This window comes from Filicampus tigris, chromosome 12, assembly GCF_054856515.1.
Source record: "Filicampus tigris isolate MCC_2025a chromosome 12, RoL_Ftig_1.0, whole genome shotgun sequence".
Classification (NCBI taxonomy): Eukaryota; Metazoa; Chordata; class Actinopteri; order Syngnathiformes; family Syngnathidae; genus Filicampus; species Filicampus tigris.
In genome coordinates this window covers 24,438,582-24,455,234 of record NC_141228.1, presented here as the reverse complement: position 1 = coordinate 24,455,234, position 16,653 = coordinate 24,438,582, and the positions used below count along the sequence as shown (strand labels likewise).

At 46.3% G+C, this 16,653-nt stretch overlaps 1 protein-coding gene across 1 annotated transcript in view; it reads left to right on the top strand.

Annotated features, from left to right (window-relative positions):
• Nucleotides 1–3,984: 3,984 nt before the first annotated feature.
• Nucleotides 3,985–16,653, top strand: part of LOC147139354 (carboxyl-terminal PDZ ligand of neuronal nitric oxide synthase protein-like) — a 44,789-nt gene continuing 32,120 nt past the window's right edge. Inside the window, 2 exon segments of the mRNA XM_086047227.1 lie at nt 3,985–4,594; nt 4,958–5,029. Coding sequence (XP_085903353.1) covers nt 4,490–4,594; nt 4,958–5,029 — 177 coding nt within the window. The 5' untranslated portion in view covers nt 3,985–4,489.

Here is a 16,653-nt window from a genome sequence, read left to right as displayed (position 1 = left end):
TCAAGATATACTACGCAACGTCAAAGAGGCAGTTTTGCTTTCTTTTTCTAACTCCGGTTGCCCTCTCGTCAGCGTTCGTGAGTGCCCTCCAGTTTGCATTTTTGTTCTGCATTGAAACAGGAAAAAGTTGGCTTTTTGGTTTCCTTTCAATTTTGTGTTCGATTACAAAACAAATCAAATATCCAGCCAGACACTTGTTCTTGTTTTCTCTCTCTCTTTCTCAGCTGTGCCGGTTAAAAATGGAAATAACGAATGACAGTTACTATGTAGCGGTTACTATGAGGAAGACTTGTGGGTAATTTCAAAGAACCAAATGAAAAAGAGAAACAAAAGAAGGGGAAGGAACGCGTATAGAGCTCGGGGACGCGGCTGTTGGAATTGGGCTCATCTTCCGCATTGGGGTTGCAGCAACTCAGATGACCATCAGTCTGTTATCAGAGAGCACATTTTGCTCGAGCAACAACATAGAACTCAATAGACCGTAGCCAATCCACCGCCCCGCTTCGCCTCGTTGAGAACATCAGCAGGGATGCGCTCGTCCATACGTCATTTCCGCTGCACTTCCACATCTGTCCACGCGATGTCGGCCTAACAACAGATACGTCAATGTGGCCTACGACCTACACGTTGCCCCGCAAAATTGCCATTTGATTTGGCCTTTTCATTTGTTCTGCACTGCACGGTTGACAACGACATCAAATAAGAAGACAGGACAGCAGCTTGCCAAAAGCAGCACGTGAAGGTGCCGTCTGCTTTTGGGCAATGCAACAAAACACACAGGATGGAACTCATTTCCAAAAGAAGTCAAGCATGCGCTTACCTATTTGTTAGCGGGGACAATAAAATGATTCATTTCAATTCAATGTCTGACTGAATGAGGACATGGAAACTTTTACCTTTGTCCCCGCAGTCGCTGACCACATTTGTGTTCTTTGCAGTATTTTGCACCACAAAAGATAATCAACAATGGATCTCAAAATTCCTGGACTACCCTTTTTTTTTCTTTAAAACAATTTAGCTTTGGGGATCATGCACAATGACGGAAATCTCTTAATCCTTCAGCAATCCTTCACCAGTTTCAATATCTTTGCTCACTTGAAAAGTGGGCGGCTTCAAACAAAAGATGCTCTGCCCTGAGTTGTTGAACACATTGAGCTGTGAGGGAAAAATGTCAAATGTTGTCTCTTATTCCTCTTTGAATGTGAAAGCCAAATGTTCTCAGGTCAGTGGTCACAAAAACAAAAGGAATTTCCCTTGCCGTCCCAATACTTTTGGAGGGGAGTGTAAATGAATTGCGGCAGAGTATCGAAGGATCCGAGCGCACTGCATTCCCGTGAACACGGCAGGAAGTCACAGGTCCAAAAAGCAAGGTTCCCCCAGATTTGGGGGTGCTTGCCAGAAAGTGAGCAGGGCCACCCCTGCCTTGCCACCGCTCTGTGGCTCTGCCCCTGATCAAGTGAGGAGTGCAAATTACAATCTGCTTTCAAATGTAGCAAGCAAGAGTCAAAAGCCACCCTCAAAGAAATAGTCAAGTGCCGTACAGAGAGCGGAAAGCTCTCTTCCAGGGGACAACGGCAGCGCGCCGTCTGGGCAGCTGCAGATGAGAAGAGCCGCGGACATCTTGTGAAGAAGAATACGTGAAGCCTTCAGCACGGCATGAAGTGCAGCGCTTCAACCGTTTCTAAAGCGGTGCTGTGAAAAGGAAATACTTGCTGCTCCACTCGCCCTTCCCAAAATGCCCGGGACCACCTTGAGAGCAACCTCGAGGGCAGTTGTGCGTCTTTAGCGGCAGGCTGACACGGATCTCTGGGCTCGGCCTTCTCCACGGCCATTAGTGCATTGCCCAACCCCTTTCAGCTTACGGACGCGCGTAGCAGCGCACAGCATCTGCGGCGCGTACTAGCAATGCCAGTTTTATAACTTCACGCTTCCCGAAAGCGCTGCCGCTTCAGCATTTGCTTATGCTCATTTTGCCAAGGAAACTGTGAGCGGGATATTTGAGACGAGTATTCCGGCAGCCCATTTTCCAAACGGGACCCGACCGCTCCTTTTCGAAACATAACAGACTTTCAGCAGCATCTGATACAACACGCTTGTTCTCTTCTCTAGTTAATCGGAGATTATATTGCAGGAGCGCAGTTCAATTGGAAATGTTTGAGAAGTGTGCTCAAGAAAAACCATACGAAGCAATGAGATCCGCTCGAAAACAAACACAATGCACTCGCAGCTTCTTGGGCCCAGGCCGTCTAGTTTTTGCTTCCGCCTTTCTCATCCAGTCCCTGACCAGCAACGTTCGTGTCCACTTCCTCTACGTCCATCTCTGACTCTTGGAGCATTTTCATGATGGCTAAGTTAGCCCCAAGGCCAATGCATTTTTCCACTCTCACATTTGACAACCTTTTGAAATCAACCCTGCACGGATGGCGCAAGTAAGGCTGACCTGCAGTAAGCAGTGTGATTCTAAATTCTTCTTTTTTTTTTATTTTTGTACAAATAATGAATGTATACATTCTAAATGTTGCTTTCTACTATGGTGCCCTGCGACTGGCTGGCGACCAGTTCGGGGTGTAGTCTGCCTTCGCCCATTGACAGCTGGGATAGGCTCCAGCAATTCCCCGCGACCCTGTATAGGATAAGCGGTTTGGAAGATGACATGCTTTCTACTATGGTTTGATCCTGCTTGTATTATGAGTGTGTGTGCAAGATTGGTATGATTTTGCATTTGACTTATACCATGGCTGCGGATGGTATGAGAAACACTTCTTCTCTGCCATGTTGTTTGCTTGCTATGGTGCGAAAGTAAAGATGTTGATTGACGTTGACTGTAAGACTGTAAGAATGTTCTTTACTTAAAGCAGGTTCATCTGGAGTTTGCAGTGCATTGTACATTTATTCTTTACATGTACAGTTAAGGGCGGCACGGTGGTTGACTGGTTAGCACGTCCGCCTCACAGTTCAGAGGTGGTGGGTTCGATCCCGGCCGCGGCCTCCCTGTGTGGAGTTTGCATGTTCTCCCCGTGCCTGCGTGGGTTTTCTCCGGGTACTCCGGTTTCCTCCCACATTCCAAAAACATGCACGGTAGGTTAATTGGACACTCTAAATTGCCCCTAGGTGTGATTGGGAGTGCGGATGTTTGTCTATGTGTGCCAACCAATTCGGGGTGTCCCCCGCCTACTGCCCGAAGACAGCTGGCATAGGCTCCAGCACTCCCCGCGACCCTTGTGAGGATAGGCGGTGTAGATAATGGAGGCATGTACAGTTAATACAGAGTGACAAGGGGCGGCCTTGGCCACGCTGCAGCTTCGTCCCTGAAAACCAAAATGAAATGATTAAAAATACACTAATACACCTTTTTGTTACAGGCTAACTGTCGAAATGTAAGGTACCAACTCTTTTGCATTGGTTGTTAAAAAGCAACTAAGAGCCAGCATACAGTTCAGTGGTTTGTTGCTGCATACTCATATTAAGCTCCGCATACAGTCCATTCCCTTTAATTCCCGTAGTGGATTTCCCACTTTGAAAAGTCAGAGAATTTTGCAACCTCAATCTGAAGACACAATGACTGAAAGGGTAGCCCGCCAACGGCAAAGCTACACTAGTTGGAAACTTTGGCATGGCACCGGCGTTATTAATTGACGTTTTTATTCCTTCGTACTCAAAGACAATCCTCGGGTAATACACACATAATGCTGTGCTTCGCGTTGGATTACCTTTGGCCATAAAGAGGCCAAGTTTACCCCGGAGCTACAGAAGCCACTCCTTCGACTGCTGGAAGGGAAAATTCCGGTTATTGGCGTGCACGTCGGCGCGTGCGTGCAGTCGGGGGAGGGGAGGGGAGGGGAAGGGAGGGGAGGGGAGGGGAGGGGAAGGGAGGGGAGGGGAGGGGAGGGGAAGGGAGGGGAGGGAAGGGGAAGGGATGGGAGGGGAGGGGAGGGGAGGGGAGGGGAGGGGAAGGGAGGCAGGTATCAGAAGTGGGGCCCCTCCTCCAGAGAGCCGCGATAGCTTTGCCCGAATGCAAACCGCTGGAATGGCCGGACGGACGCCTCCAGTCGCTCCCTCCTAACATGCTGGCGCGGGTGGGGGAGGCGCGGCGCGGGAGGGAGGCGGGGGGAGTCCGGCAGCCACTCCGAGGGCAGGCGGGCAGGCAGTACTCGTCTTAGTTCTACACTCAAAGCAAAAGTCGACCGAAAGACATCCGCCTGTGCACAGCCTGCTTGTGTTTGCGAAGGTTGAGTTGACTATTTGGAGTCTTTGGAGCGCCGCGGCGGCAACGGCGGCGGCAACGGCAACGGCAACGGCAACGGCGGCGGCGGCGGCGCGTTGTCGGCGGCTGCGGCGGCTGCGGGACGACGTTTGGCGACAAGCGGCGATCGCAAGGCTGGGACGGACGAAGGCGATGTTTGATGTCCGAAGTTGATTCCTGTCCACATCGACGCCTTCGGCTGTTCTTGGACAGTGCCCAGCCTAAGAGTGAGTGCCGAGTTGGAAAATGCCTGCGAAAAGCAAATACAACCTGGTCGATGATGGGCACGATTTGAGGATCCCGCTACACAACGAGGAAGCCTTCCAACATGGAATCAACTTCGAGGCAAAGGTATGTTTTCAAGCGCAACAAAAAGTTACGTTAGTTGCACTTAAATGCAATTGCTCTTCCTCTTCTTTTTTGCCACAAATTGGTTCCTTTTATGAGTGTGCTTTTCGCCTTTTGTCCATCCTGTATCGTCGGGGAGCCGTACTGTACTTTGTTCCGATGTTCGAAAACAGTGCACGCCAGCGAATATATTTCAAGACTCATTTACACATCAACTTGAAACGTGATTTGGTTAACGTCTTGTCAAGAAAGTGACGTGGAACCTAGCGAGGTGTTAACTTTGCCACAAATAAGAATACGTGCAATGTGAAAAGACTAAATGGAGATGTGATGCTAATGTGCCGCGTTTCATTTGTTTGACACCAGTACATCGGCAGCCTCGATGTGACACGACCGAGCAGTCGAGTGGAGATCGTGGCTGCAATGAGAAGAATAAGGGTAAGAACACGCTTTGCTATTGCTCCCGTTTCTTCCAACTCTTGCTGGCTCTGCAAAGAAAACAAGCAAGTGAAGATGAAGATGTTACTGCAGAGCACATACATACATGCATACATACATGCATGTATGTATGCATACATGCATACATACATGCATGCATACATACATGCATACATACATGCATACATACATGCATACATACATGCATACATACATACATACATACATACATACATACCTGTACTTACTTGCTTACTTACTCACTCACTTACTTGCATCTCTACAGCCTGTGTATGTTCATATACCGTATGGTGCAGTGCTGTGGCATTTTATATCCAGCTGATGTTGAGAGTGATGAGTTTGACAAAGTAATGGGAAAGCTATACAGACACAAGAAGTAGCGTTGCCTATTGTCGAGTTGTAGTTGTGTGTGCAAATGTGCAGGATTAATACTCCATTGGACCTCCCAGCGGCTGCTTGTTGCGCTTTCTCATGCACTTCATCACCGTTTAGAGCATTCCTTTGAAGCAGTGCACTCAAGTGCGAGGTCTCCTGACCCCCAGCTGCGCAAACTCAAGATTTACAGCTTTTTCCCAAACTACACTTTGTGAGTGCATGTGTGCCAACTTGGCAACATTTGACTTTGCGTCGTTTAATTGGATTGCTTGCCAGTGGTGTGAGGCATCCTGATGACATTTGTCGCTGATTTGTGTGAAAAATCATCGTTGTGCCTCATTTTATCTTGTGACCTTTTATAGGTTTGGCGTTTTCAGAAGTCACCAAAGGCACACAAGCGGTCTGTTTCTAGCTCCCAGTTCCAAGCTAATGAAGTTGGCCTTGTCATGGGCCAGATGCGCCTACTGTCATGTTATTGTCTGCTGAAGCGCATTCCGGCACAGCAGCCACATTCGAACACGCGCATTCTTGCGCAATGGGGCAAAAGGCTCCAAATGTTCTTGACACCTTTTTCAAACAGCGGCCGGCCCCTCCGAAGTCGACCTCCCTGTGTGCCGCCATGGCAGCTGCTGTGGGCAGGAAAAGGAGCTTTGGTTTGGCTCGTCCAGTGTGAAAGTGACCTGACAACACAATCGAGGGAAACCACAGGAATTTCACTTTGGGAAGAAGATACACTTCACAAAAAATACTTTATTGGCTTTGCATACAAAAAAAAGTATGGACATTGTTCGCATGCGTTGTCATCATGCTCTGACTTTATTTGTGTAATATTCCAGTTACTGAAACGTGAGTTCATGAGTGCAAACATTTTCCATACTTTTTGCAATGTAAATCCAACAGACTCTTTTTTTGCAGTGTACAGTGGAATAGCGCTGTGACAATGCCAAAATGTTCACTTCAGCACCATACCAGAATGTAGTATCTTGATACTGATACTGAAACGATACCACGGGAAAAAAAGTCCATTTAAAAAAGAAAGAAGTAAAACAAAGTGGAATAATAGTTGACTCGGAAACAACTTGTAATTCTTTTCATTTGTATTAATTGAGTACATTCATATCTATGAAACTGTTAGTGCACATTGTTCTTTGAATCTAATTAGGGACAGCTTCCTGCAGGTTCTCGCTTTTAAGGTGCGGTCACTTCGCTGACATCTTTTTCTTCTTTTATGCCGGAAGCTGCTCCTGTAAAACGGCTCCACAATGTGCTGAGCACTTTGAGTGTACGTGGAAACCCATGAGAGCCCTTTCTCGAGCGAGTCAACAACAACTTTTGGAGGAGTTGAGGGAAACACGGCGCCGGAATTATGTCACTGATCGTGATTGGATTTCTAGCCACGGAATCTTTCAGGTTGTCATTACCGTATGGGTGTGTCATTTCCGTATCGCTCGACACCTTGATAGCCGTTGGACCGTCAAAATGGGTCTAACATTGAGGTTTTTTTGGGGGGGGGGTTATCGTCCTCTGCGCTGTATTTGTGCAGCGTCAGTCAAAGCCGGACCGGTAACCTGGCAACCTTTCCTTGTGTGGTGTCATTGTTCACTGCATGCATGAGTCACCTGCGAGCCGCTTGCTGATAACAAACCCATGCCATCGCAAAGCCGGAAAGCGCTACCGAGCCGTGACGTGCCTTTTGCACCGCAGGTCATTTCATCAACAATATGTACAAACTTGGTCTCATGGAAGTTGTTTGTTTTTTTAGAAGGATTGAGGCTTGTTTCCAGAGGAAATGCTTTGTCAGTTGTGGGGGAAAACACTTGGGCTCACGTGGTCAACCTCCCTTCCTACTGGGAAATTGGCGGAATTAAAAAAAAAATTTTTTTTTTAGTCATCGACCCCCAAGAAACTGCAAGTGGTCTACTGCAACTTTCATTTTGCGATGCCAGAAAGAGAAAAGAATTGCGGCACTGTAATATATGCTCCGTACTTGGTGCACAGATCATGCTGCAGTCAGTGTAACATGTTATGAAGTCGGCAGGCTAATTAAGTGGGTGTGATTTTGTGTTTCTCTTTGTTCTGTGTTTTTCCCTTCTCCAACGTTGTTCTGCCCATCTGCATTTTCCAATAAATACCCATCACAGTATATCATCCATGGCAGAGGAGTATGCCAAACTCCTGTTACGTAGAAAAAGGTGTACAAATCCTCCATCGCGCATTTTAGTTGAGTTTAGACATCTTTGAAAAAGTCATTTTAATAAATAAATAAAGACTTGGCTGAAAGTGCATCAGCCTCTGTGACTCTTTTGCCAAGTACGTGGCAGGGCATTCCACGAAGTGTACTGCCAAAGTCATTACATCATGAGAAGTTCTGATATTGTCATGGATTGTGTGTATTTGCAGTGGAGTAGGTCTTATCACAAAAAAGAAAAGACATTTGGTTTCCGTACATGTGAGAATGATGGCTATTGGTATTGTCATGATAGTTCTGAGGTACTGCAATTCTTTGGAAACACTTATATATTCAATTGAATACGCTTTAAAGACAAGATGTTCAATCTTCAGACCGATAAACTCTATTGTTCTTTTGGCAATAGTCATGCATTTTCATTTGATACCTGCAACGTGTTCCAAAGCGGCTGAAAGTTGCTGCCTGTTTCCATGTAACTGTGGAGTGGACATACATGGTCCAAAAGCATTGGCTACATTTTGAGCAGATTTTTTTTTTTTTTCTCCTGATGTACTGTAAGTGTGTGTGCGTCTGTGTGTGTATGCTTTATTTGGTCTCACGGTATTTGAGGTTAGCTGTAACAAGTAACAACCGCTGAAAATGTTCTCATGTTCACTCATCATTTGGACACAAGCTGTCTTATTTTTGACCGTCATCAATCTTTTCAACATTTGTTTTGTGGTTTTAGCTCATCGGTGGGCAATTCAAAATGTGAAAAACTGTTGTGGGCCACGCCAACCTGCTCACCATAATTGTTTTCTGTATAATTAAATACATTTATTTCTTAAATAGAATTTTATTATCATAGTTTTAGCACAATTTGTTTATTTTACCTGTCTTTTTCATTCTGTTATTTTTTCATGTAGTTTTAGGTCAGTTATTTAGCTTAGAAGTCATGCTAGCTGTTTTTCAGTGTTTCCCCTGAGGGAACCGCGGCTGTAGTCAGGCCCCGCGGGGCCCTGCCTCGCGGGGCCCTGCCTCGCGGGGTCCTCAGTGGCCATATGTGGCTCGTCTGTCGTCTGCTTCCGGTGCAGACGGCTCACCGAGATGCTGCTTCCTCTTTTCTCGCGGATTCTCACTGGCCGGCCATAGGTCATGGCATTATTAGTTTTGACCGGCCTGTGTATGTTTGTCTGTATTAGCGAGTGGCGGGAGCGGCTTGATATGTAAAGCACTTTGAGCTGCTATTTCGTGTTGGAAAAGTGCTTTATAAAGATTGATTGACGGAGTGTCGTGCTTTTGGCGGCGTCCAGTGAGTTTGTGCTGGTGGGTATTCTATTGGGGCAAGCTTGATGAGAAAATATGTACTTTTGGGAATTAAGTTGACATAAGTCTGTTCAATGATTCAGCTGTCACAAATCTTTCATGTTCTTTTGGCCTACGTTAGTTTCTCTACCATAGTTGTCACGTTGGCCATGTTTACTACGTCATGAATTTGGTGGCGATGGTTTTCACCACATTTGTATCATATTTGACTCCGACTGAGTCATTCAGTTTATACGTAGAGCAAATCATTTTTTTGTATTCCTCCTGTATTCCTCATTGTACGGCTTGCTGTAGAGTTTCCTTAGCAAAGGTCCAACTTGAAAGGTGAGAGAGTGCGCCAACAATGCCGTGCATGTGTCATGACCCTGCCGCCCTGGCCGCCATTAATTACAGCTTCTCTTCAGTCCCTGATTGAGAACGGTGGTTATTTATGGAAAGCATGACTTCATGTTTTCAGCAGAGACTTCCTCCGTTGGCTTTTTAACTTCGGCTGGCTGTGAGGGAAGTGCTGATGAGGAAGGATGTAAATCATCAATATGGGTACTTAAAAAGCAGTTCAGGACTAACTCGCTTCATTGTTCACTAGATGTTTTTGTTAGTTGCTGTTAAAAAGGGGCTACATCAATATATTGTCCGACTGGGTCTACAGACTAGAACAGAACGTAAACAGCTGCTTGCGTACGCATAATAGCACAACTGCAGCTGAATATAAACACGAGCTCCATCAGCGACAAAGTGTAAAGCGTCTTTACCTGATTCAAATGATCGAGATGCTTATGGGGCTCCCGCAAAGCTTGCTGGCGAGCTGATCATTTGAATGTGGTGTGTTGGAGGAGGGAAACATCTTATACACGCAGGATAGCGGCGCTCGAGGACCCCGGTTGCCCACCCCTGGTCTCGAGGGAGAATATAAAAGACAGCCACGCAGGACAGTCCCAAGTGAATCGATATTAACGTCAGCCAAGAGGACGGGCCTCGGAGGTTCAAAGTGGACCAAACGTTTCTATCAGCAATGTTATTTATTTGTTTCCACAATAGAATGCTGAGTTTGGAATTTGACCTTTTGACGTCTGCCCATGAAATGACGTGATGATGTCACCAGCAAAATGCTAACACGCCATGCTGCCAGAAACCGAGAGACTATTCCGGTCATTACTTTTCATTTCGGGCAGCCGGGGCATAAACCTTCCATTGGCTGGGGGCCTAATGATTTTCGTCATAAATGCGTATAAAAGCACACACGCAACTCACCTCTTGTCTGGTTTCCCTTGTGAGGTTGAAGAGCATACTGTAAATCACCACCGGTGAACGCTGCGTTTTGCATTGACAGCGCTTCTTGGCCCCTCTGATCTCTCAGTCCCATCTTTAGCCAATCCAATTCCACTCACAGCTCCTTTGCCTCACAAACAACTAGCTTTGAGGCAAACAACCTGTCGTCCAATTCTCCTGCATTTCATAAGTGGCTGAATTCAACCTGGACTGATTCACTGTCCCGCTTCTCCCAAACAACGGGATTCCTTGTCTGCCTGCTGCAATTTCTGGAGACGCCAGCAGCGTTTGAAAAGTTACTGCAGTCTCAGGAAATGAAGTTGAGTCCAACAAAATAACCAAACCGTATTCAATCACATACTGGATACTGCATGACCTACAAATGCAGCAATTTGACAAGAGCAAGTGGGATGATTTTGAATAAGAAATATTCTTAATGCGGCCAATGAATTGATCGACACAGATTTGGAGGGATTAATGCCCGCTGTTGTCATAGTTCCGAATATAATACCATGACATCCGGGTATATGTCCTCATAAATGCACTAATGAGCAGTATTTAAGGTGAACAAACCCCCAAAACAATGGGCACGTCATTTCTAATAGAGTTGAAGATTATAGCCTTCACCATGTTGTCTCCTGCTTCCCACAAGTGTGGGCTGGCGCCCTTTTATTAAAGGAAGGGGGGGGGGGGGGGGGACCAACACAGTGGTCACTGAAATAACGTCATTAACTTGAAGTCTTTAACTTTTAAAAACATTACACAGTAATTTAAGGAAAACATCAGTTAAACTATTTCTGAGACTTTCAGTGAGACTTCTGCACCTGCCGACAATTCCATTCAAGTAGAATTTTAGAGTACAGCGCCAAATCCCAGCCCGACTTGTCCCGGGGCACTTTTCTCATTGACTGGGCCAAGAACCAAACTCAGACATCACTTTTTAAAAGCTCACTCAACCCTACAAGAGCAAGCAATAGGCCACGTGAGGGAGCAAAAGGGAGAGACGGAGCAAAAGAGAGAGGCGTGCTGTTGTTTTTTTTTGTCTTCCCGAATGGACGCACGGGCCCCTACTTTTATTAGGTGCGGAAAGAGCGACGTAACTCCCACCCCGCACGTCTACGCCTAACCAGGAACCGCGGCGAAGAGTCACCAGTGAGCCAGAAAAACAAAATGTAGAAAGTGTATGTTGTAAACGGCCAGCTGTCAATTCAACGTTTGACAGTCGGGAACAATTTGCAGTGGGTGTCAGCGCCGCATCAATCAACATCCCACAGTCTGGTGCGGCGCTCGGTTTATTGCAAGCGTCCGCATCAATGACGGAGCCTCAGATCTGTGCAGGTATTCTGGAGGTGCGCCTGAGCGGATTGTGCTTCCTCACGTTTGAAGGGTGCCTTCCCCAGACTGAAAGTTTCAGCGTCGTCTCCAGATATCCAATAAGTTTTAGCCCTGGCCATTGCAGAGGGCTTTGGCTTAATATCGTGTTGGAGAGCGTCGCCGGCAACCGAGACCGGACACCGACTCGCGCCTCCAATCTCATTTGTGGCTGTGACGGGCTGTTGAAAATGAGATTCGCACCAAGCAAACAAATTCGCGCTATTCTTTCTTTATATTTTGTATGCCTGAGTGGTGACAACCACTAGCATTTCTTAACACAAAAATAGTGATGCGATGGTAAAATAAAAATGAGAAAAACGGTTTGCTTTGCTTTGGCGGTCCGTGCCTCAAGTGAGGTGGCACAAGCAGCATGGACTGCGTTTGCATGCAGCCAAGATTCGGGTTAAGGTCCAAATTCCAATTTCAGAGTCATTGGGAAAAACCCATGGCTTTCCATGGCTTTGACTTACCCCCCGCCCCCGCATTTAAATAACCCAATTGAAACGGCGACGCACAGACGCAATTTACCTCATTTCTGCTTGATACTTGCTTTCGTCAACAAAAGACATTCTAGTCTTGTCACTCACCGCACATATGAAGCAGACGGTTCCTCCCGGCTTTAAAAGCGTGGCGGCCATGTTCGCCATGTTTGGTTGATCACTAAACGTGCATTTCTGCTGGGTTGCGCGCGCACAAGCTCTTCCTGTGCTAGGCAGATTCCTTGCGCTCGAGCATGCGCAGAGTGCCCCGTGCAATCGGCATATCCCGAATGCCGTTGACATGCACGCATATTCCGGTTGGGAAGGGAGTGATCCAGGCACGATAGTGGGAATTCCGAAAAACCCCAATAAGGGCATATTCGGGCTATTGCGCTCGTCTGCATGGCTTTTAAAAACCCCAACGCTGCCAATATTCGGGTTTTAAAAGGTTTATTGGCTGCATGTGAAGTCAGTCATGGTTGGCGGGCACGCCTCCCAATGCCCCGCCCATTGCAACAATGAAAAAGACTGGAGCTACTTTCTTTGTTTCTTCTGAAGCTTTCAAGGCCTGACTCACATCTTCCACAAGTGCCTCATTCTTATCTTTTAGTTTTTATCCTCCTCCCCCCCTCCGCACTTTACTTCAGTCTTCTGTCACCCTAATCCGTTTTTGTGCCCCCCCTTCGCCGTCTGCCCCCTTCGCCCTTCCCCCGCCTCCTTTTTATCTGGGATCGTTTTTTGTCCCTCTACCTACAGTAGGCTGGCTTTTCCCATCCCATTTCTGTCTTCATCCTTTCCGTCGTTGCCTCCCAAGGCCAGCGAGCACAATTTCAATTGTTGCTCCCTTAGCTTATCCCCCATGCACGCTTCCGCTATACTTGGCACGCATCCGATTGCTGAGCTGTCACCTCGGAGACTTTGCCGCCTACACCGGGGCTTTTGTTTATCCGTTTACAGGCTGCGATAGCCTGAAGGAGACACTTCAACGTAGGATATTATGTCTCACAAATATTGCCAATAAAGTTTCTTCTTTTGCAAGTATGGGAATTATTCTTAATTGAGGTCATTGAAAGAAAACAACACATTTAGAGCAAAGATATGTTTGGACGTGAGTATGGCAGTAGTTACTGACCTGATGACAAAAGTTCTCTTCAATTTTCCTGACAAGGTCAGCTATTTGTGCTGTTCCATTAGGCAATGGCTGTTGCACAAGATTATTTGCTGGCTCTTCCAAGCTTGACCTGGGAGCACCCCTCATCAGACAGTTTCTGGTCCTGTGCGTTATCTCGTCACTGAAACAATTTCCCATTCCTACCTCCTCTCTGTAGAGGCGTCTCCTTTGAAAATGGAACTTTCGAAGAAGGCTCTTGCGTTAACTGGGCTACATTGTGTTCCGATTTGGTTTTGATGAGATGAAACGGCAGTCAGTATGGAGCTTTCGCCAGCCTTATTGGGCCGTGCGGATTAGCGTTTCTACACTCTACATGTGCCGAGGCAGCCTGAGCCCCGCTGCGCAGGAAGTGGACTGAGTCGTACCTGAGTCGCCTTCAAGCTGGGCGTGGTGGAAAGTGGCCAACAGTGGCCAACCGGTCGCCATCAGACACCTCAGTCAAAACTGCTCCAGTTGCCTTTGAAAGGACTTTGCTTGAGTGCTGGACACTTGCAATTCAAGTCTCGTTACAGACCGAATCAAGTATATGTAAACATGAATCAGGGACTAATCACAGGGTTCTCTTCTTACCGAATCTCGTTGACATAAACATGAAGTTGCCTTGACTAAGTGCGGTAAACAGCTCGGCATCGTTGGGTATTGATGCAAGGTTGCGTGCGTGATCATTATGTTAATAACAGACAATCATGAGACTTCCTGTCATGAATATTGGTTTTACCGCATCCATGGCACAGTATGAAGTTTCATTTACATCCTCATTGTAGTCTTCACATAGTCTAATGCTGAATGTCTCTTGCAGCTGTAACAGCAATCGCATTGGCTGCCATATTCGCTTTATATACGGTACATAATAATTGGACTACCCCGAAGGATTAGCACAACCCCACTGCTAGTGGTGCTCCAAATGATTCCCAAGGCTTTTAGATCAGGGCGGATGAAAGAGAGTTCAAGAAATTGCATGATAGGGCGATAGTGTTCCTGTGTGTGGGGGGGTGGGGGTGGGGTGGGGTGGGGGGGGGGGTGTGCGTGTGTGTGTGTGTGTGTGTGCGTGCGTGCGTGCGTGCGTGTCTGTGTTTTGGTAGTGGGAGGGCGTGGGATGGAATTATGTTGCCTTCCATTATGGTTTTAATAGAACCTTTTCCTCTTCATGGACACTTCCATTAAGCTGTATGCTGCTGCTGTCGCTCTCACTTTCGCCACTGCCGCATTGTATCTAACTTTTCTAGTCCACCTAACCTGCAAATGCTGTTTGCTTGATAATACTTGAGCTGTATGTGGAATAGATTTGTCCTAGGGCTGCACAGTACCTCGAAAAAAACGTTGATATCGCAATAATGGCCTCTGCAGTATGTATATATATATATATATATATATATATATATATATAAAAAATCAGGGACATGCAGTCATTTTCTTGTGGAATTATATGCTTTTATCTGAATTTGACCAGCCAGACGCAGACTCAAGTACGCATCGGCGCTGTATAGTTGGACATTATCTCGGGGAATGACAATGAATTAGCTAAGAACATATTGAGCTTGCTTTTTTTTTTCCACATAAAAAAAAAAAGACTTTTTCATGTGATAGTAAAACTGTCATTTCTTAGATGTTAAATATTGCAACAATATCGATATGGCGCTAGTCAACATCCATATCGCATATGGCATGCTTTCCCAATATCGTACAGCCTTAATATGCCCTGTGATTGGCTGTCAACCAACCAGTCCAGGGTGTACCCCGCCTCGCCCCCAAAGAGCGCTGGGATTGGCGCCAGCTCATCCGTGACTCTTAAGAGGACTAGAACGTGGACAGAAGGATGGATGTATATATTGTCAAAGAGATGTTTCTTTCTTATTCTGCTTTTTATGATTCATGTATGTACAGTCCTTTGTTTTTGTTAGCCCTGCGACCACCCATTTGAGACATGCAGCCAGCATCATGAATTGAACATGGACTCTTCCAAATTCTCTCTTGGACATTTTGAACAGGAATGAGGAATTGAAAACGCAATTCACCTTTCTTTTTACAGCCACATTTGGCTATCACTGAGATGTCGGAAATTAATCGAGCATAACATTCAACCACAGAAGTATTTTTTTTTTCCAATTAAGTCATGGCTATTTATTTTTTTATTAGTCTTTTTTTTTTTTGTCAAACAGTAAGTTAGAATTTGTTAAGCACTATAGGCCCTACAGACCACCGCTGTGAAGAGTGCACTTGGCTTCCATCCCGATCGTTCACGTGCCACATACGGGGAGGTGATTTGAAAAATATATTGAAGTTGATCAAAATACTGTGAATAGATTTCTACAATGATTCAGAGGGAAGTCTCTAGCAACTTAGCCAGTGGTTGTAAGACTGGGGGTCCGCAGTCCACGATGGAGGCCTGCAAGACATAGTCTTCAAAAAACATAATCTACGGGTATAAGGGTAGTTTGGCCCGTAATATGAAGTTACTGTTGAATAAGCCTTGCAAAAAGTGTCAATTCTGGCTCGTGTGGCTTGTCCAGCTCTAGCTTGTCATGCAAAGTGGCCTTGCACAGCAGCAAGATGAAATTGCATCAGGATGTCTTGCTTCCTCTGCATTTGAGAAAAACCCCAGGGGCGGCTTCAGACCCCAACTGCACTTGGCTTATCCTCAGCATACGTTCCCGAGCTTTGTGGAATGGACCGAGCTAGGCCGGTGATTTGCCAGCTGTCTGACGGTTTCCAAATTGCAATTTTCAATTGCAAGAACAGCAGGATACGCCGTTCCGAAAATGGGCGGACGGAAAGCAGCAGTGCTTTGATGACGCCGAGCTTTGAGTCATCTTACCTGGCTGGCTCCCATACCAAGTATTACAACCTGAAAGGACCGTATCCCTTTAACTTCTGAAGCCGTTACTATACTCGGGCGTGCTCTTTAGGACACACGTAATTTATTGGTATGGTTTATTTACCCTCGAAAGAAGCCAGTCAAAATGTGTCGTGCAGCTTGAAGTGAAGAAAGCAAAACAAGCATTGTTCTCGTTTTGTCGGAAATTCTGTCACGTAAACCTCAAGACACATCTCCTACTAGGGATGGGAAAAGAAAACATGCAGAAGCTTAAATCAGTGCAAATCAATTCAATAAAAGTGATTTTGTGCGGCACGGCAGGACACTTTGCGAATGGCAACATATGCGGACGAGCACTGTTGTCCTGTCCGAGTGCTGCGTCTGGAGGTTGTGGAATCTTCTGTTGTGGCTTCCCGTTGGACAATGTAGGATGCGGATGTTGTCAATGTCAACATGAGCACTCACCCTTATTTTTATGTTAAACTGAAGGCCAGCTTCACTGTAGTGTGCGTGTTATTTCAGGAAGGGGAGTTTATGAGGGAAATGGAAGAACAATACATCTGCGTGGCCTCTGAGTCAAGTGGACTACTCACGTGACGCCACCGTCGGTCCACATCTGACCTTCTT